Source organism: Crocodylus siamensis, chromosome 5, assembly GCF_052110815.1.
Source record: "Crocodylus siamensis isolate JL-2025a chromosome 5, ASM5211081v1, whole genome shotgun sequence".
Lineage (NCBI taxonomy): Eukaryota > Metazoa > Chordata > Crocodylia > Crocodylidae > Crocodylus > Crocodylus siamensis.
In genome coordinates this window covers 122369860-122391812 of record NC_143399.1, presented here as the reverse complement: position 1 = coordinate 122391812, position 21953 = coordinate 122369860, and the positions used below count along the sequence as shown (strand labels likewise).

The 21953-nt window shown below is 44.2% G+C and overlaps 1 protein-coding gene across 3 annotated transcripts in view; it reads right to left on the bottom strand.

Moving 5' to 3' along the window:
- ELMO1 (engulfment and cell motility 1) overlaps positions 1-21953 on the bottom strand; it is a 450632-nt gene that overhangs the window by 322050 nt on the left and 106629 nt on the right. For all 3 annotated transcript variants that reach the window (XM_090050152.1, XM_090050153.1, XM_090050154.1), the window contains 2 exons: positions 20193-20265; positions 6131-6181 (listed from right to left, as the gene is read on the bottom strand). In XM_090050152.1, the coding sequence (XP_089906278.1) occupies positions 6131-6181; positions 20193-20265 (124 nt within the window). The remainder of the gene's footprint in view (positions 1-6130; positions 6182-20192; positions 20266-21953) is intronic.

Sequence of the window (21953 nt, the reverse complement as noted above, 5' to 3'; positions counted from 1 at the left end):
CTGTATGGAACATGAAAAACTAGTCAGGAATTTTTGGATAATTTTTTTCACGTGTCAGGAAATGCTAATTAGTCAAGACAAAAGCCATGTACAGGCATTGCATTTCTACTGAGAGAATCATCACTCTCCTGGTAGAAATGAGAAGCATACAAGTGTTCACTGAATTTCCCCTATGGGAAACATGCCCTTTGCGGGAGAAAGATCTTCTGGTCTCAACCTGAAAGATATCTCGAGGGAGAGTTTCTTTCTCAAGAGTGAATGCTTATATGCCTCTCTTGATCAGCCCCAACAAGGGATGGGAGCAATAATACCTCAAACCAGGGATTGCTCGGTTTGAGGAGCATGCTGGGGGCTTTGCCCTGTTGCTCTTCTTCCTTCCTTGGACTGGTCTGGGAGAAGATGGGAGAAGCAGCCAGTGTTCCCCATCCCTTTCTAAACCAAACAGTCACCAGTTTGGGAAAAGACGTGGGAATGGGCTTTGCCAACCCTTTCTGTTGCCTTTACCACATACCTGGGCAGTAGGAGGTCAGACTGCAAAGCCTGGGGACTGCAAATCAGGCTTGGAGAGGCTGTCACCAAGCCTGGTTTCTAGCCCCAGCTGGCTTCCCCTTGCTACCCTGCTGAGGTACCACTAGGAAGTGAGCAAAGGAGCAGCTGGCTGCTTCTCTGTCAGCTCTCCAGCCTGGAGTCCCCAGTCTGAAGAGCAGGCAAGAGGAAGGATTTGCCCCACTGGGAGGACAGCAGCAGTCACTGCTTCCCATGCTTTCCCCAGACCAAGACAACCCCAGTCTTGGAAAGGTGTGAGGAGCAGGGAAGAGGGGATGGATGCAGGCTGAATGCCTGTACAGATTCCTGTCTTGGAAGAATTTCTAATGGTAGAAGTTTTCCATCACTAGAAATGAAAGCCAGTCCACAGCCTAGAATAGATAGCAAACGTACCAGGAAATTCTAAGGGTTAGGATAGAATTTTGGGATCCAAAACAGGTATTTTCACTCAGCAGAACAGCTCACACCCAGTGGTTAGAGTACTCACCTGGAATGACTTGCAAGTGGCAGTCGAACCTGATTCTCTCACATCCAATGCAAGTGCCCTAATTAGCTGTCCACAGACTATTCTGTCTGGGCGTGGGAGGGCACAAGACCCTGCCTGCGAACCCCCAGAATAGTCAGTCCCAGCCGTAGCCAGCCTACCAGAGGCATGACACGGATGGGCACGCGCCGCACCCCGAGGCTCCCCTCAGGATCTGTGGCCCCCCCACTGGGCACCTCAGAGACGGCTGCCCAGACGGAGCCCATGGTTCCAGGCTCCACGCAGACGGAGCCCCTGGCTCTTGGCTGCGGGGGCTGCCTGTCCCTTTTTCAGGCTCTGGGGCCCGGGAGCATGGCCACCTCCCATTGCGGGGTCTGCTCCCTACTGGGGTCTCTGGCGCGCCAGCTGGAGGAGCTCCAGGCCACAGTCCAGAGACTGCGTGCCATAAGGGACTGCGAGCAGGAGATAGACTCCTACTTCCAGGCCCTGCTCCCCCGGGTGCCGCAGGGTAGAGCACTGTCTCCCTCCAGGACTAAGGAGGACTCTGGGACCTCCCGCTCTGCCCAGTCAGGGGCATGGACCAAGGTGGTCAAGGGCCTCAAGGCCCACCGCACCAAGGCCCCTCCCTCGCCGGAGCTTAGCAACAGGTTCACACCTCTTGCAGCCCCAGCAGAGCCTGCTCAGTTGCCGGCTCCCGCAGGCAAACCAGGCTCAACCACAGCTACTGCCCCCGCTCTCCCCAAGACAAAACAAAAGGTGTTTGTTGTAGGAGACTCCATACTGCGGGGCACTGAGGGGGCAATCTGCCGCCCCGACCCCTTAGACCAGGAAGTCTGCTGCTTCCCAGGGGCCCGCATCCGAGACATTGCAGAGAGGATCCCTGAGCTCCTCCGGCCCACAGACCACTATCCCATGCTCCTTATTCACATGGGCACCAATGACATGGCTCGGAGCACCCCCAGCCAGGTCATGAGGCGCTACAGGGATTTGGGAGCGGGGCTTAGGGGTCTGGGAGCTCAGGTAGTGTTTTCGTCAATCCTCCCAGTCTCGGGCTATGGGCTGAGGAGGGAGAGGAGGATCCATGTAGTGAACCAAAGACTGTGGAGCTGGTGTCATCGGGAAGGCTTTGGCTTCCATGACCACAGCCTGCTCTTTGGCGAGAGAGGCAGCGAGCTGCTGGGAAGAGATGGCCTCCACCTCTCCCCCCTGGCTGGCTGACCTGCTCCACCGGGCTTTAAACTAAGCCCCCTGGGGGATGGGGGGACTACTGCCACTGCTGGCCCACTGAGCAACCCTTGCAAAGCCAGCAGACCAAGGCACTGCCCCAGCCCTGGCACAATCTGTGGGCAAGGCAAGAGCCCCAAAGGGGACACTTGCCTGCCTGTACACTAATGCCAGGAGTCTGGGCAACAAGCAGGAGGAGCTCATCCTCCTGCTCAGTGCAAAGAATTATGACGTCATTGGGATAACAGAGACCTGGTGGGACTCCACCCATGACTGGACCATGGGTATAGAGGGCTATACCCTATACAGGAGGGATCGTGTTAACAAAAGGGGCGGGGGTGTAGCTCTCTATGTGAAGGAAAGCTACATGTCCCTGCAAGCTGATGTTGGCGACCAGCTTGGACAGCTAGAGATCCTCTGGGTAAAAATTCGTGGGGAATACGGCACAGGGGACACAACGGTGGGAGTCTACTACAGACCTTCCACTCAAAGTCCTGAGCTTGACCAGGAGTTCGCCCGAGAACTGACTGAGGCCGCTTGCTCCAGAACCTTGGTTGTCATGGGTGACTTCAATTACCCGGACATCTCGTGGCAAGATCACTCAGCAAAATCCGAGCGGTCGCAAAGCTTTCTCTCGTGTGTGGATGACCTCTACCTGACTCAAGAAGTCTATGGGCCAACGAGAGGCAAAGCGCTGCTCGACCTGGTACTGGCTAGGGGGACAACCTAATCGGCAACCTAGTGATGGATGGGAAGCTGGGTGACAGCGACCACGAGCTGATCACCTTCACCATCCGCCATAAAGCTGGCAAGTCAGTCAGCAACACAGAAGTCCTTGACTTCAGAAAAGCCGACTCTGACAAGCTCAAGAGGCTTGTCAGTCAGGCCCTTAGGGACCATGACCCCAGGGAGAGGGGAGTTCAAGAAGAGTGGTTGCTTCTCAAGGAAGCGATCCTCAATGCACAAGCTAAATCTCTTCCAACACGGAGGAAAGGCAGCAAGAAGGCACAGCAGCCCTCCTGGCTCTCCAGGGACCTAGCGGACCTCCTACGGCTAAAAAGGAAAGCCTACAAAGGATGGAGGACGGGATTCACCTCCAAGGAGGATTATTCTGCGCTGGTCCGATCCTGCAGGGAGCAAACCAGGAAAGCCAAGGCTGCAACTGAACTCCAACTAGCTTCAAGCATCAAGGACAACAAAAAGTCCTTTTTCAGATATGTAGGGAACCGGAGGAAAAGCAAGGGCAATGTTGGACCCCTGCTAAACCAGATGGGGCAACTGACAACTGATGCCCAGGAAAAAGCCAACCTATTAAATAGGTACTTTGCGTCAGTCTTTCATCAGTCCCATGGGACGCCCATGCCTGCTATGGGACAGGGAGATCCGGGTGATGGGGATCCCCTACCCTCCATAAATGCTGACCTCGTGAAGGAACATCTTGAAAAGCTGGATACCTTCAAGTCAGCTGGCCCTGACAATCTGCACCCCAGGGTACTCAAGGAGCTGGCGAGCGTCATAGCCCAGCCCCTGGCATGGGTCTTTGAAAACTCCTGGCGCTCTAGTGTAGTGCCCGAAGACTGGAAGAAGGCCAATGTGGTGCCGATCTTCAAGAAAGGGAGGAGAGTGGATCCGGCTAACTACAGGCCCATTAGCCTGACTTCTATCCTGGGGAAGATCTTAGAAAAGTTTATTAAGGAGGCCATCCTTGATGGACTGGCCCAGGCTAACATCCTAAGGGATAGCCAGCATGGGTTTGTTGTGGGTAGGTCTTGTTTGACCAATCTCGTTTCCTTCTATGACCAGGTGACCTATCACCTGGACAAGGGAGAAGAGATTGATGTCATATATCTTGACTTCAAAAAAGCTTTTGATCTGGTATCCCATGATCAACTCTTGGCCAAACTGCCCAGTTGCGGCCTTGGCTCCACCATGATCTGCTGGCTGGGAAACTGGCTCCGTGGTCGGACCCAGAGGGTTGTAATTGATGGCAGTCACTCATTGTGGTGCCCTGTGACCAGTGGGGTCCCTCAAGGCTCTGTCCTTGGGCCCATACTGTTCAACATCTTCATTAATGATGTGGACATTGGAGTCAGGAATGGAGTTCGCCGATGACACCAAACTTTGGGGCAAAGCATCCACGCCAGAAGATAGGCGGGTGATCCAGGCTGACCTGGACAAGCTCAGCAAATGGGCAGATGAGAACCTGATGGTGTTTAACACCGATTAAATGCAAGGTTCTCCACCTTGGGAGGAAAAACCTGCAGCACCCTTATAGGCTCGGCAGTGCTACGTTGGTTAGCACTACAGAAGAAAGACTTGGGGGTCATCATTGACCACAAGATGAACATGAGCCTCCAATGCGATGCTTCGGCTAGTAAAGCGACCAAAATGCTGGCGTGCATCCATAGATGCTTCTCGAGCAAATCCCGGGACGTCATTCTCCCCTTGTATTCAGGCTTGGTGAGGCCGCAGCTGGAGTACTGCGTCCAGTTTTGGGCTCCACAATTCAAAAAGGATGTGGAGAAGCTTGAGAGAGTCCAGAGGAGAGCCACGCATGTGATCAGAGGTCAGGAAAACAGATCTTATGATGATAGGCTGAGAGCCATGGGACTCTTTAGCCTGGAAAAGCAGGCTCAGGAGTGATCTGATGGCCACCTATAAGTTTATCAGGGGTGACCACCAGGATCTGGGGGAACATTTGTTCACCAGAGCGCCCCAAGGAATGACGAGGTCGAACGGTCACAAACTCCTGCAAGACCGTTTCAGGCTGGACATAAGGAAGAATTTCTTTACTGTCCGAGCCCCCAAGGTCTGGAACTGTCTGCCATCGGAGGTGGTTCAAGCACCTACATTGAACACCTTCAAGAGTAAATTGGATGCTTATCTTGCTGGGATCCTATGACCCCAGCTGACTTCCTGCCCTTTGGGCAGGGGGCTGGACTCGATCTCCCGAGGTCCCTTCCAGCCCTGATGTCTATGAAATCTATTCTCAGTGGGGTCTCTCTCAGGACTTCCTTCCCCCCTCCATCCCCACTTCCAATTTTTTTTTCTTTTTTGTAGACATTCTCAGTTTCATCCAGATCCAAAACAGGAAAACAAAGTGAAAATGTCTCATCAGCTCTAGCAATGTGCTAAGTATTGTATCTGTGGCACAGGTGTACAATACAAAGTTTGCTCTACATATCTCTCAATCTATTCTCCTGCTCCCAGAAAGGAAAAAAAAAGAATAGATAAAGAGTTTCTGTGCCGAAGTATCAAGGGTCAACCCCATCATTTGAGACACTGAAGTATGTTAAATAAGACAAAAATCTCACTCTCACAAGGTCAAAGCAAGGAAGGCAAGGGAGCTAAGGAACAGCTCTCTCAATCTACCTTCCTCCCTCATCACTCCACCATCATTGCATTCAGTCCTCCTGCCCTCCTTCCCAGCTGTGAACAGAGGGAATGTTTCTGATGGAGCCTGCAGTATTAACTTAACAGATCTTGGAAGCTCAAATACCTTGGAGAGGTGCACGATACAAGGCTAAAAAGGCTAAACACCCAGAAAAAGAGAACCAACTGCATGTTATTCTGCTAGCTTCATGTACAGGTTTGTTTCCTTCATGGCTAAAGAAAAAAAAATTCCGTGGCCAAACTCCCACAGTCCCTTCCAGATGGACCATGGCACATGGTGGTCACAGGGCACTATTTCACACCATTTTCTGAGTCAGGCCCCCAAAAAGGTAGAGAACTACTGTTTTTAGGCTCTCAATTTAAAAAAAAAACAAACTTAAATTCATTGCAATTTTCCCTGGACAACCCCAAGGTTACAATGAATCCCTGAACCAAACAGCACTAAGGAAGAGCCAAAGGACAGGGAATGGAAAGGTAACTTACTGGAGAGGTTGTTAATCGAAGGATAGCTCCATTTTTTATTTCATTACGATTCTGAAAGAGAAAATCCAAAAGTTTTATTTCAGACTTGTACCAGAGATGCAACACACTTTGAATGCAACATTAAATGAACAACAGTATTTTCTCTGTATATAAGCCTATGAATACCTACCCACCCCAGCATAAACATATGCTCTCCCATGTATGCATGTAGTTACAAATGATATATCAAACACAAATCTGAACCATTTTAGGATTCAGACTTTAAGAATGACTTCATGTATTGCAGAATTTAGCTTCCATTGGCAATTTTAAATATTTCTTTAAAATATACTATGTAATATACATAAATAACTTTCCACGACGTCTGGCTCTAATTTTGGACTGCATAGCTGAGGAGTTTGTAAGTTTGCTGAAACCTATCATTAAACATCTGCACTGTTTAAAAATTATCCCACTGGCTCTCAATTTCCTATAACAAGAACATGCTGACTTAAACCACTGGAACCAACCACTGAGCTCTGCCCACCACGACTTTGCACCCACCCTCACGGAGAGAAAGAGAGTTCATATTGAAGAGCTAAGACAACACAATGTGTATCCATTGCTACTCTGCACATTGAAATATACAGCAAGTCATTCTCTTAAACTGTTGGTAGACACAGAGATGACATTAAACTTTTGCCTTGGGTTAAGCTCTTATAATATGTTAAACTAAACGATGCTTCCGGGGGAACTGAAGATTCCATAACAGTTTTTGAAAGATATGTGATAATCCAATTCCCTTGATCAAAAATCCAATATGTCCCAGAGAAGCAGGTTCTAATAAGTGTGATACAGATGGTTTCATAGACTTACAATACAAACCAATCTGATTTTTATTTCAAAGTGATTCTCCCCAATTTCCCTTCACCCCCATATAATGCACATCAAATCAAAAATGCCTCCTAGGCACACTCCAGTATACAGTTTCACTCCCAGTATTCAAAGCCCTCCATGAAATTGGCGTTAGCTACCATGAGTTCACCTTTCCATGCAAGAGCTGGTTCTTCCATAACAGCTACTTTTCACTGCAACAATTACATTACTGAATAACGGGAGAGGTTTAAGAGCATTGGAGACCACTTTTACAAAGTTATAGCTGGACTATGTCCTTCATTCTTGTAGGAGATCACTTCCAACCTTGCCATTTTCAGCACAAAGTTTACACAACAATATTGTACATTTTGTCTTGAGTGTAAAGTTTATCTTCTTGGTTAAACTAGCAGACATTTTTATTCTCTTCAAAAAACTCAATTCAGTTTAAAATTGTGCCTACTTTTTATAAGAGGCCTTGCCAGTATTGCCACACCTCAAGAGATCAAAACATCAGGGCCAGATCCAGACATGCAGCCACATGCAGTTTGCGTTGCTATAAACCTAAATGACACCACAAACTGCACACATTGCATGTTAAACTGTGTGCAGCACTGCTAATGTGCAGCAGTAGGACAAATTTGCTACTGGGATTTCTCAGTAACAAAAACCCAAAAAACAACCAAACAAAAAACAACCCTGAAGAAAAAGCAGCGCAAAGCATGCCAAAGCAGCATGTGCCAAGACAAATGTGGAGATGGACCAGGCAGCCCAGGGCTGACTGCTCCCATGTCTTCACATGCTAAAAAGCCCGCACACTGAGGCACCCTGCCACTCTGCAGCTGACTGAGGTTCAGTGTGCCTCGAGACGGGGGAACAGGCAGCCCTTGGCCAATTTCCTTATGCCTCAGCACGGAGGCTGCACTGCAGAGCCCTGGGCTGCTGGCTACCAGCCCTGGGCTGACTGCTCTCCTGTCTTGAAGCACACTGCATCCCAGCCAGCTGCTCCACAGGGGCTCTATGTGCTTCAGTATGGGGGCTCCACAGCACAGCCTCCACGATGAGGCAGAAAGATTCAGAAGAGCAGCCAGCCTAGGGTTGCCTGCTCCCCCATCTTGAGGCACACTACACCCCAGCCAGCTAGGGAGCAGCTGGCTGGGGCACAGGGTGCCTCAGCACAGAAACTCCGCAGCATGAGGAGACGGGGGAGCCCTGGGCCTGGTCTCCCGTGTCCACATGCTGCTCTCAGGCTGGCTGGGGTACAGGGTGCCTCTGTATGGGGGCTGCCTGCTAGATAGCCCCACCTGAGGCACCCTGTGCCCCAGCCAGCTTCACCCACTCCCCCCACAGCACATGGAGCAGTGGGACAATGTTTCCTGCTGCAATGCACATGGGCAGGGGCATGTACTGTGGCACAAAGCAGTGGCGCAAATTTATGCTCCTACTATTTATGCTGTTGTGAATGCATGCCCCTGCTCTTGCAGATGTGGCTCAGGAGTTGGATTCTACCCCACACCACCTCCCTCCTTCCTTTTTCTTTTCTAATTTTATTTTAGAACATGAGCAAGCTAAAATATGGTTTTGGTCTGTTGATTTTGCCTTTCCCATACTACACTATTCAGAGTGTTTATATATCACCACCACCCAGGACTGTGTTTGGACCAGCAATTCATTTGTCCCTTCACTTCTAGACCCATCCTGTTCCCTGACCAAACAATTCAACCTATTCCCAGCCCACACATCTGCCCAACACCCCCTTCCAACCACAAACTCAATTCTGACTATCCTTACCACCTAGACCTTTCCATCTCTTACATATCACATCAGTTCTATGCTCCCCACCAATCTCACTTCTGTCCTGCAACCTCCTAGCCTAGGAAGTTGAGGAACAGAAACCAGTTTAAGTGATCAGATTACACATAAACTGTTTTAAGTGATCAGAAACTGGTTTAAAACTGTAACAGAACAGACATTCAGTGCACACAAACCAGTTTGAAAATGGCCAAAACCGGTTTGAGATAAACATGGTTGAATGTAGTATCAGACTTAACTGATTTGACACAAACCAGTTATTTGCAATGTCTGTCCCAGACTCCTTGCTGGTTTAAGTTAAATCAGAGACCCCCCCAGCATCCTGGCATGCTCTGTGGGCTGGGTGGGGTGCTCTGCTCCACAACAGCAATGGCCCATCCCCTTTGCTCCCCTGTGTGTGGGGCGTAGCCAGATGCTGGCTTGTCATGGCCCCCGAGGCAAATTCCTCCCTCTATCTCTTCTCCCCTCTGCTGGCAAAGCCTGTTTGCCAGTCCCAGACACACCTCCACAGCTTTCCTGCAGCGAGGCAAAGACAGAGTTAATTCCTCCCCCCGTCCATCTTGCCTGCAGCCAGGGAGGGGATTAATTCCACAGGGGTCCTGGAGCAGGGGAGAGAGGCAAGACCTGCACCTGTGATCCCAGAGCTAAGACCTGCAGGACCAGACTAAGAGGTGGGAAGTGTTGGCAAAGACCTGACAATCATCACACATATGTGCTGGAGATGGAGTTAAGGGAAGTTGCAGACAGCTTCTGGCTGGAAGTTGCAGACCAAAGAATGCAGAGAAATACATATACATTATAAAGCGGAACCTGTAAAACCTAAACAAACATTTCTGAATGCCTGGCTCTCAGGAGACACTTTGCCCTCAGGTTTAATAAGACTTATGCACTGTTCTCTCTTGTCTTCCTGCTTTACATTTGAAGATAGATTAAGTTGTATATGCTGTGTTTTACTGGGCTGTATCTCAGTATCTCAGCTTAGGCAAAGATTTTTGGTAGTTCCCTGTTGTATGCTTTGCAAATTGCTGTGTTCAATATATGCTTGCTTCAGAGAAAGGAGTTTTCCCCACACCCACTCCTCAGTCTGGCAGCAGCTCTGCCCCCCACTCTACCCCCAGACTGGTGGCTGGCATCCCTTGTGTCGTGCTAGCCCTAGGCTGGTGCCTGGCCATGCCACCTCTGCTCCAGCAGGGAGGGGTAAGAGTCTTGGAGGGCATTTCTCTACCCTTCCCTTTGGCAGTGGCTGGCAGGCATGCTCTAGCACCCCCTGGCTTCTGGTTTCAACCACTGCAGGCACATGCCTGCACTTCCTGATTTAACAGAGAATGTCTGTGCAGTTATTAATCAGTTTAAGCTTCACAGCTTAGACTAACCTGCAAAGAGTGAATCAGTTCATGCTCAGGTACACATTTTTTCCTAGATAAGGCCAAAATCCAACATGCAAGCCAGGAGAAAAAAAAATCCATTATCAAGTAATCAAGTAATTTTTTTATGGTCTTTGAAGACAGGAAGTGATTGCTGAAATGATTTTTAGATGCCTGGGTGCAGCTCATAGACTATAGTCGTACAGATGGAAAAAACAATTAGGTAAATATATGCTGAAGTAAAATGTGCATCAGTACAAGAAACAAATTTACAGAAGAGAGAGACCATACCACATAAGAAGTACTACAAGAGATTTTGTTTTGCACCTTTCTACCTGTTGATCAACCTGAGCCTACACTAAGTTTTCAGATCCAAAAGTTCCCAATGAGTATTCAGAAGCTGTAGCCTAGATGAAGAAAAAACATTTTTAACACAAAGCCATCACATCTTTCTTAGAGCAAGGTGCATTTCCTAAGTTACAACTTGTATTGGTGCAATCACTAGCAGAGCTATATGTATTGACAATTAGTAGTCTGTAAAATCACAGTGTAGACAAGGATTTAGGGAACATTGCTTACACCTCCTGGCTGAATTTATTCAAAGCACCAGCTATAAAAACACAGCAGGCTGGCCAAAACCTAAGAAAGGCTAGATATACGCCAATCAAAAATCCAATTTTGTTTATCCATTCTATATAATGACTTAAGAGCCTACAAGGAAACAGTCTGTAAACTCACAATTAAACCAAGAGGATTTTCTACATTAGCATACTGAGTACTGCATCATGCCGTTAGTTAATTTCAATTGAAACATTTATATACAGCTAATCTTCTTAGTGCTAGGGAGGCTGTTCATGGAGTTTTCATTCAGGATAACAGAATGCCATTTGAGCACAACATCCAGGCTTTGGCACTCAGAATAAGTGTCATTGTTATCTAGGCAGGATATGCCACTAATCTAAAATGTAAAATGCATTTGATATTCTTGGAAAACGAACAATCTGTTTCTCAGCTGTGTACTGGATTCATAATATCATTAAGATGGCTGACCCACATTAGAACAGCAACTTGGTCAGTGAGGAGATTGCTTTTAAAAAAAATGCTAAAGAAGTTTAATATTCTTCGACAGCAAGAGATTTTTTAAAATGGTCACCTAAAAGTAAGTCAGTCATGTGAGAGCCAAAACAAGGAGTCACTTTTTACACAACAACATCTATTAGGAAACCAGACATACTAAAGACTTAATTGCAAGTACATTATTTCCCTCTATTGTACTACTATGCAATGCCTAACAATCCCTATTCTCGTCATCATGTATGTGAATACCCCAACTAAAATATGTAAAAAGTGACTTTGGAAGGAGCTTCATTTCACTATACTTGTATTTGAATTCAGGATATAAGAGGAATGTATGTATCATTGTATAGTGACATATCAGAACATATTTTGCTTACATATATTGTAAACATTTGGCCTTTTTATTTCATGTTATTGTCCAATAGAGATTTCTTCAGGTTTCAGATGGAATCAAATGCCAAGTTCCCCTGATGGGCACAATAGTATCTTAAGTTTTAATCTTTCTCTTGCAGTTTAAAAAATAGGCATAAGTATAAGGGGTCTAAATAAGACTGCATTTGCTATAATCAAGGTTCAAAGGAAGAATACACAAGCAAATGAGTGAAATTTTCTTTTCAAAATTTCTCTGCTACCATGCTCATTATTCTTCTGTGCCATCCCTTTAACATGTGTTCTTAGGTTTGCTTTTTTAGTTGAGGTAATGCCTAGAATTCCCAGGGGAATTTAAAAGTGGACTCTGCAGCCTGGAACAGGATGAAGATATGAACTCAGATGCCATCAAAATATCCAAGCTATCTAGAAAGGGTTTTGCTGGAAAGACACTTAAAATTTGCCAAGCCAAACAAAATGTTTACTTTGTCATGTAAATGTCCTATCAATCTCTTGCATCTCTTAAATGCCTCATGATTTCACTTGCTGCAACGGGTTGGAATGGAATGCTTTCCTAGCATATTTGGGGAAAGCCACCTAAAGACTTTGGTTCTTGTGGTATAGCTCACTCAGCATTCAATTCATTTTTCAGAACTGAGCAAACATTTTTGAGCGTGGCTCATTTTATGATCAGCTTTAAGAAATCCCGAACTTACACATTTACAAATTTATACATTTACAGCCAATAATAATTGTTCCTTTGTTTGGTCTTTTCTTTTTACTGAGCTTCTCTCCAAAATGCTAAAGCATTTTTCACTTTTAGGGATTATGGAATATATTTAATGAATGTCTCCACGACTTTCTCACTGTTCAGTGTCCAAATGGAACACAATGCAATAGCAATCAAACAGTATAAATTGAAAACAACAGACAGGTTTCTCTGGAAAAATCACAGGTACAACATCATTCTTGCACTAACTTAGGTTTTCTAAGATTTTTTGTGGATTTTTTTTTAATCAATCTATGGTATTATTACATTGGAAGTTAAGAGAGGCCCACATAAATTGCAAGTTCTTTCTCTTGGCATACAAGCAATGCACAAAATGAGAAGAAATGAGTATATTACTCATTTTGTAAAGTTTTGTTTTGAGGGAGCTGTTGCAAACAGGAAGAGAAGTTTTCTACCTTGTTACTGGTTAGAAACATTTGGAGGAATGTTTCCTCTGAGAACCAAAATCAGTGATTTGGCCAAGGTTTCTAAAGGGGGTCGGGGGAGGGTAAACTGTCTATGTGCCATTTGTCCACAGCTGTTCAAGAACAGCTATAGTAGGATAAAGTAAACGAGAACATACATAAACTTTAAATCATTGATTTACTATCCAATGGGAAGTTGACAACTATTCATTGCTCTGTACAGGGGCAACAGTGGTATAATATACAAGTACATTTTTAAAAAGTTTTAGCATGTCTTTTTAAGATTACACTACATAATAAGGCAGTTATTTCAGAAAAATACAACTTCCAACATGCGCCAAAAAAGTGGGCAGGTTACTTATAGCAAGATCAATCCACATAGAAATTCTGTACTGAAATCTATTCTATTGAAAGTATTTTCATCATTTCATATCATCTCCTCTCCCATCTTGCTGATTCCAAAATTTGGTTCAGGTAAGCCTCAGAGTCAAGGTCATTTAAAACGTCCATGGAAATGGGTCATTTTTACCTGCTGGCTTCTGCAGAAGAGTTTGAGCACTTATGAGATCCTCAGCCAGTTCTCCAAAGCAAATTCAAATCTTAGAGCAAAGAAATAAACAGAACAACTACAACAACAACATCCTTGTATCCTCTCCTAGACACTAGGAGAAAAGCTCCTTTCTGCTCCGATAGCAGCCTGACTATGCCTTGCAGCCAACGGTTCCCTTCACAGCTTGCTTTCTCTTCAGGGAGCTTTTAAAACTCCCAGTGAGATACTCCCTCTTTACCCAAATCAGAGAATCAAAGAAAGTTAGGGTTGGAAGGGACCTCAGGAGGTCACCTAGTCCAACCCCCTGCTCAAGGCAAGCCTTAACTATATTATCCCAGTGAAGGCTTTGTCTAGCCATGTCTTAACAACCTCCAAGGATAGAGATTCCACAACCTCTCTGGGTAGCCTGTTTTACTACCCTCCTAGTGAGAAAGTTTTTCCTAATATCTAACCTCAACGTCCCTTGCTGCAATTTGAAACCATTGCTCCTTGTTTTGTCATAGGCCACCACTGATAACAGTCCTTCTCCATCCTCTTCTGAACTCCCCTTCAGGTAATTGAAGGCTGCTATTAAATCCCCTCTCGGTCTTCTCTTCTCTAGACTAAATACATTTAGTTCCCTCAACTTCTACTCAGAAGTCGTGTCCCCCAGACCCCTCACCATTTTCACTGCTCTCTGCTGGACTCTCTCCAATTTCTCCACATCCTTTCTGCCAATGGGAGGCCCAAAACTGGATACAGTACTCCAAATGTGACCATATGAGTTTCCTTAACAAAACTGATTGTTCCCTCTTTAAGGGATGGACCATTCTGCTAAGGAAAGACTTCCCCTTCCCCCAAGTAAGTTTGTGGCATTGGTAGGACTGGTTTTAGGTGTGAATTGGAAACGATTTGGAGGGCTTTATTATTTAAAGTACAGCAGTCTACAGAGATAAAAACAGTATTTGCACATACATCCAAAATAAAGGATAAGTACATTTTCAAAGCAAGTGGAAAATGCATGCTCCACACAAAATATATTGGCAGATACAATGGTAATATTCTATCAGTGAAAATTTTCAACAGAATTTTGCCAATAAGGCAGAGTTCCTTATCAACCTAGGTAAAACTCCTAAAAGATAAAGGTCAAGGCATTTAACATGAATATTCAATATATTAGACAATTTTCCACACATTAAAGATTTACATATATAAATACAAAAGTTAATTCTATTGAAATTTTCAATGGAATAAACTGGAATCAAGGGCGCACATCTGCATTAATGTTGGACCAGAAAGCAACAGAAAGATACACCCAGTCAAAGAGCAGAGGGAAAAATGACAAACTACCAAGGTTGGTGTATGAGGGTGAAGTAAACATGAAACAGAGGCTTACAAATGTATCCACACCACTACCACAACAACCTCCTCCTCCAAGATGCTAAAAAAGCTAATCAAGTAGCTAATCATTAAGAAGCTGCAAAAAAACAGGAAGAATGTGACTTGCTCATACTAGTCCAAGTAATAGAATGATTTTTTTTTCTAGAAGAAATTGTAGGGGGAACACAAGCAAGAATTTTAAAAGTGATTTCTCAAATAGTGGCACAGTTTGCCAAGAAGTGATGAAACCCCCATTGTTTCCTATCATTTGTAATACAAACTGGACCATGCAGTTAACAGTATGCTCCGGGGAATATGCTGCAGCCAGTAACACTGAAAGGGCAAGACTAGATATCCTGGTCTAGATAACTAGGACTAAATAATTTCCATGCTGTCTCCCATTTTCAGATTTTTCTAAAAATGAATAGGAAGTCCTAGGTCAACCATTGAAACCCACTGTTACTCAGCAAATTTGCATACAGCTCAACAGAAACAGTAATGAAAAAGTAAAGACTACAAAAAGGTTCATTTCTTGTTCTATCATTTGCATAGCCTCCTACACACAGAGCTTACAATGGTGTGGTGGAATTTCACCAGAATATACAATTACAGGTTTTATTCACTGAAAAATAGGTCACAAGTAAAAGTACCTTTAAGACAAAAGGAATGCTGGTTACTATACTCATTTCACAAAACAGAGCATTGCATTTGCAAATGGACTATGGAGCTGACTACTTGGGGGGAGGGAGCAAAAAGTTGAAAAACAAGGTATTGACATTATTGCAAAACAATACAAACATAAAATGTTCTCAAAATAAAAGGAGAGAACCCACTGCCCACTCCCTCTTTCATGCATTGATGTTCGTAAGTGAATTTTTTACAAATGAAAGCAAACCGTAGGTGGTACAAAAGAAACAGAAATGGGGCGTCTTTGCAGGTGTCAGAAATAAGCTTGATGGCAACAAAAAAAATGTGACTGACTAAAACCTGACTGCAGCCAAAAATGAATGAATGAAGTTTCATTATGTTTAAAGAAGATACAAACTCCAGGAGAAACTTTTTTTTTTTGTCTTTTTAAATAAAAGGGTGATTTGCTTTCCTTTAGCTTATACCTGCTCCTCTCTCCAGTTCAAGCAAAACAAACTTCTTCTTCAGCTCCCCTTCTCCCATTCACCTCTTACCACCCCCCACCCCCGCCATGGCTGGCTTCACCACCCGGCCACAAACTTTATCATACTAGTCCAAGTGGCCACAACAGCCACAAGAACTGTTGGAAACCCAGAGGAAGGCAGTATTTTATTTTAGCTGAGGTTTTTTTTTTCCCCCCAATGGAGCCTGCCGAAAGGGCAGACCCCATGTTTTTTCACAGAGCTCATGCTTTTTTGCAGGGCCTACCCAAAATGTTGGCAGGACCCTAGTCATAGCCATTCATGTCAAACATACAGTACAGAACCATTGTCTGAGGCCATGGACAGGGGGTTAGAGGAGACTGGTATTCTCTGCTGGTGCTAGAGAAGCAGGCAGAAAACAGGAGCAACCTTTCTAGCAAGGTATGCTGGGGGAAGTATGCTATTCAAGTGTAAAGCAGCAGGGGAGAAGCATAGTGATTTATTCTTAGTGATCTTAGGGAGAGGCATATAAAAGTGGGGAGGAGGGCAATCATATGTCCATACCCTGCCTCTGCTCCTCACTCCTAAACCCCTGCCAGCCCCCCTCACTCCCAACCCACAGCCCCCTGCCACCCAGCCCTGCCAGTACCCCCTTACTTTCAACCCGCAGCAGCTTGCCCCTGCAGCCGGCCCAGGAGAGCAGAGGAACAGCAAAAAACTGGACATTTGATCTCATTTTTAAAAACCTGCCCGGACATGAAGAAAGGGGCCAAAAAAAGAGGACATGCCTGGGAAAACCCAGACATACAGCAACTCTACTGCGGAGGAAGGAGAGCTTGTTTGTTTTTTGTTTTAAAAAGGCAGCATGTCAAAATGAAGATCAAATATAAAAATATGAGTTCTCCTTATAACAACCAAGGCACCTATGTACTACTCACCACCCAAAAATAAAAATAATTGTAGCCATGAACAGTCTCATATTCATGAAACAAAAAGATTCCTGTTACTTCATATAGACTTTTGTGTTTCTTTTCTTTCCAAAAACTTAAATATGGCAAGTCTTATAATAGGCATCTAGAGCAGAAAGGTCATAAATTAACAAGCAACAAACTCAGCAAATATGACCTGCAAAAATGACTTCTGAACACCTATACAGGGCAGGATTCATCTTTATTTAAGGTACAAAATAATTTGCTTTAGTGCTCACCTCCCATAAGAGTTAAGTGTAAATTGTCCAGCATGAGAGTTAAAGTGATCAGTGCTTTAGTCCAGCTATTCATTAGCTTCCCTGAAGAACAGGATTGGCATGACCCCTATTGTTTTTCTTGCATTAATTGGGGAAGGAACAGCACGTTCCTAAGAAGAGGGTGGGTAGACCACGTAGAAGGGGCACCAGCCTCTCTTTACAGCCTTCATCCAACGGGCAGTGATAAACAGTGAACAACATTTACTGAAGTCAGTCATATCAAGTAATACTGGTGGCATTTAATGCTGTTTTCTCTCTCATCTTTGTGACTCAGCGTCAGACACGCTACATATTTCCAAGATGAAATAAACGAACTCCTCAAAATCTTCATTCAGTACACCCAAAAGAGTACTGTTAGTCCCTTCCCTGCCTTAAGATGAACTAAAAACATTTTTAAATCTCTAAACTTCCTAGTGAACAGAACAGATACCCCTCATGAATCATCTTCATGACACAATCATGCAGGGTGGAGGTGAGACTGAGGAGTTCGGTGTAAATAAATGTACCCCCAACTCCATCCACCCAGATAGTTGATGTATTTGCTCAAATTTTGCTTCTTGGAAGCATTTTAAAACACAGAGCAATTAAGTGCAAATCAGCAAGTTCAGTTGTGCCTTGTTCGCTAGAAAATGTGTGTCACAATTTACTTAGATTTACAAAAGCATTCACATTATTTAATTCAGGAAGAGAGAAGAACAACAGCCACTCCCTAAATTAACTACTTCAACAGTTTCCTTCATAGAACCCTTTGATGTAGTTATCCATTTACATCTTTAAAGAGGAACAAAAGAAAAGAAGGGTGGTCCCGCCATCACCTGGGGGACATGGAGAAAGTTGCCTGGGGTGACAACTTTTCCATGAAAAACTGAAAGTGGTCTGTTTAAAAAGTATAAGCAAATCAATCTAGTAGGCAGCCTCTCTACCATCTTGCTAAATTCAGTCTTTCTACACATTTAATTGTCATCAAAGTTTCTTCCACCTTCCTCCTCTTCCCCATCCCCCCACTATTTTATGTTGAGGAAGTAAAATGGGCTCAAGGTCCAACTGGAACTACACTAAGCAGCTGGTGACCGTACAATGAGCATCTGCCCAATTCTTCAGAAGTCCCAGCTGGGGCAAAACCAAACTGCTATTAAGAAAACAGCTAGAAAAAAAATCTATGCAGCTCCACCAGGACATGTTCCAGAGTCCTCTGGTGAAAACATGGAATCTTCCTATTTATTTCAGCAAGTTTCTGATCAGGCCTTTTCTGCCCAGGTTAAGAATACCATCTTTGTAGCACCACAGCACATGCAAGCTTTAGATTAAATTCATTGTTGTAATTTTAACAAGCTCAGCAGTTACACTGGAAATACATGTAGAATCTAGAAATGTTTAAATGACTATATCCTTTTCTGCCTACATATCCCAGTTTTAGTAGAGCTACAATAATTAATTACTCTTTATGCTTACATAATTGTTTATTTTTGTGAATCACTTATTGCCAGGGCATCTGGGGATCTAAAAAATTTGGACTAGAATAACATATACAATGCTGGAACGGAAATGCAGCTTGTAATAGGGAGGTGGCAAGCGTTACACAGTCCTTGCACTTAGTTTCAACTAGATCAGCTACTGAGAAAAAACAGAAGTAGTGTGCTGAAGCTTTCTTTAGCCTACAAGTACTGTCTTCTTATATATTTTAATTTCCTGTAAACTTCCTCCTGATAGCATATTGACTATGTACACATGCCAGTGGCTGAAGGATTGAATGTCCGCAATCTGAATAGACTTCATAGACATCAAGGCTCTGAACAGCAGTCTTATTTCACATTTTTTAAATATTTACACCAGCAATTCTAAAAACAACCAAACAAATTTTAATCAACTGACAAGTTAGTGATGAGTGGCAATTCTTAATTAATCGAGTGTATGCTGTTGGACAATATATACGTTAGTTTATACCAGTGGTTCCCAACCTTGTTTTCTGTGACCCACTGCTGGGAGCGGACTGCGGCGGTGATGGCAGCGGCCTGGGGCTGGGGGAGCTCCCGATATGGGGCGCTTTTGTGTGTGGTACCACCAGCATTGTCGCCGTGACCCTCATTTGGGCGGGACCCAAGGTTGGAAACCACTAATTTATACCCTGTGCTCCCAATGAGGCTTGAAATCTTCCTTGTACATTGTAGGCAGTACATTGTAAGGTTCAAATCAAGATTTTGACTCTTACCCTTTAGCATTTAAAGTTTGCAAACTCCCGTTCCTTCCATTTCATGTGTACACATTAAAAACAGTGTTTAAAAATGGAAATGTTTTTATACAAACCATTACAAGCTGGCAAAGCTCAGAGATCATACTAAATTTAGTGTAAGATAATACTAACTTTACCTTTATCTGAACTGGCTCACGCAAGCACTAAATAATCTGTGACGCTATATATCCAATGAACTGCAATCTTAAGAGTCAATTTCAATTTAGGATGATGTTATTCCCTAGACTTGGAATTTCTTACAGAAAGTACACAAAATCTTATGTCATTATTCAACAATCATCATCTCTGGTGTTTTTACATAGAACCATCCAACAATTGCTATTTAACCAGGGCTACAGGGTCAGTGGTAAAAATGCTACCGGCAGGAGTGAACTACAGTGGCCATATTTTGCTAGTATAGCCAAAGTGTACAGACCCCTCTACTCAGCAAAAAAGGTTGTCATGATTAGCTCCCAAGCTTAAACTATAATCCTTATTTGGCTCTGAGCCAAATTCTGTGTTGTTTTACATTTTGTACCATCCCACTGATAGCAGCAGTAGTTTAGTGGCTCTAAATATGCAACACATTTTCTGAAATTACAGATCAGAGTCATCTCAGTTAATAAGAAGAAATCAGTGGCAGCATACTGACCAGTCCTAACTAATGGGAAATTCCACTGAAAAGCACTCAGATATTTGTATTGCAGTTCTGATGTGGAAATGTGTTATTACGTTTCCATGTAGAATTCAGACAGCTAGGCAGAATGATGCAAGGCTGACTCATTCCAACCTGGCTAGTCTAGGTACTTAGAAAGAAAAATATTTCCTCCTCCTCTGTATATGAGCTTCAAAATTCATTTTAATAGAACATGCAGAAGTAAGGTGGATTAGTTTACATACCTTTTCCGTAATGTAGAAATTAGAACCATCAGCATGTTGCAGTGCATAATAGTCATGGTTTGCAAGAGACCACCTTAAAAATATGAAAATAAAGGAATCAGAAAGTGATAGGTAAAAGAAAGAAATGTTTGCATTATAGAAATTTACAGCCGTCAAGCAAGAGTCCATTTGACTCGCATGCTTCTTACATCTACCTATAGCTTTAAATGGGTCCAGTGAACAAAGGAAAGTGAGAGAGAGAGAAATAAAAACAAACACCAGTGCTAAATATAATATAGTTCTGTTCCTCCCTGTCTGAATATTTGAAACCAAAAGACCTAAGCTTCACATGGGTTAGACTAAGGGAGATGCTACAAATGCAAAGACTTATTTCAAATACCAAAATTCAATATAAAACTTTTTGTGGGGACAAAATTGCTTAAGTATGAAGTAGATTAAATTCTGCATGGCAGCACATTGTTTAAAATAAAAGATATCTGATCTGAGTTTTTGGCTCATTCCTATGAACATCACTATGGGCACATCTAAACATGCAAACGCTCCACAGTTTACAAGAGTAAACCCACCATGGGCAAGCATCTACAAGTGCAGAGACATGGAAGCAGATTTGCTGATCACTCCCTACCAGCCCCACACTGGCCCCAGCAGCTCTAGGCTCCCCCTGGATGCTAGGCTAGGGGCTGGCAGGGAACACGGGGCCAAGAGACAGCTGTCTCCTGCCAGCGTCTGAGTCATTTCTCCCTGCCCCCAGGAGCTGCCTGCTGCCAGGGTGAGCTCTGCCACGAGAGCCTAGGCAGGGACAACATCCCCCTGTCTCAGCATCAGAGAGCACCCAGCCCCTGCTCTGTGATTGCAGGGCTGGGGATGGAAAATTCTTATCTTACAGCCATAGCTCCACAGTCGTGGGGTCCAGGCTGGAATATTCTTATCTCACAGCCCTAACTCCACAGTTGCAGGGCCTGGGCTGGGAGAATTGCATCTCATAGCCAGAGCCCACCCCCCTCCCAACTACAGAGCTAGGGCTAGGAGATAAGAATCTCCCATCTCTCACTCCCAGATTGTGATCATGAAGCTGGGGCTGGGTTCTCCCTGCTGCTAGGGCAGGGGGACATTGCCTCCACCCAGGCACCAGTGGTAGAGCCCACCCCAGCAGCAGGCAGCTCCTAGGGCCAGGAAGCAATTTCCCACCTCCTGCTGCCCAGCTGACCAGGAGCACATTTGCTCCTGGTCAGCTGTCTACACATTCACTACTGAACAATAGATAATCAGGAGTAGATTTGCTACTTGTATTTACAGGTAGCAAAAGTACTCATGATTAGAGCCAATTACTATGCAGTAAGCATCTGCATGTGTAGACAGTGACACTTACTGCACCGTAATTGGCTCTAATAGAGTAAAATGTCTCGTATAGAAGCACGCTATGTGTAGTTTTCATCAGCATGGGAGACCTACTGAAGTCATTACAATAAATAGCATTTTTCTATAATATCAGACCCTTATGCTGGAACCATGATTGAAGAAAAATTTGGGTTGTTATTCTCAGTGCTAGGGACACAGTTAGTATTCAGATAATAAAATAATAATACAATAATTAGTTTTTACTATATTTTAGCTATAGTTTAAATGACTGTAAATAAGTTTCAGCTCTGCTATAATACTGGATAAAATTAATTAAAAGAGCATTATTTTACACATATTAAACCTGCTGTTTAAATATTTAAAATGCTACAGTTTCTCCTGCTTCTTACTCGATTGTTACAC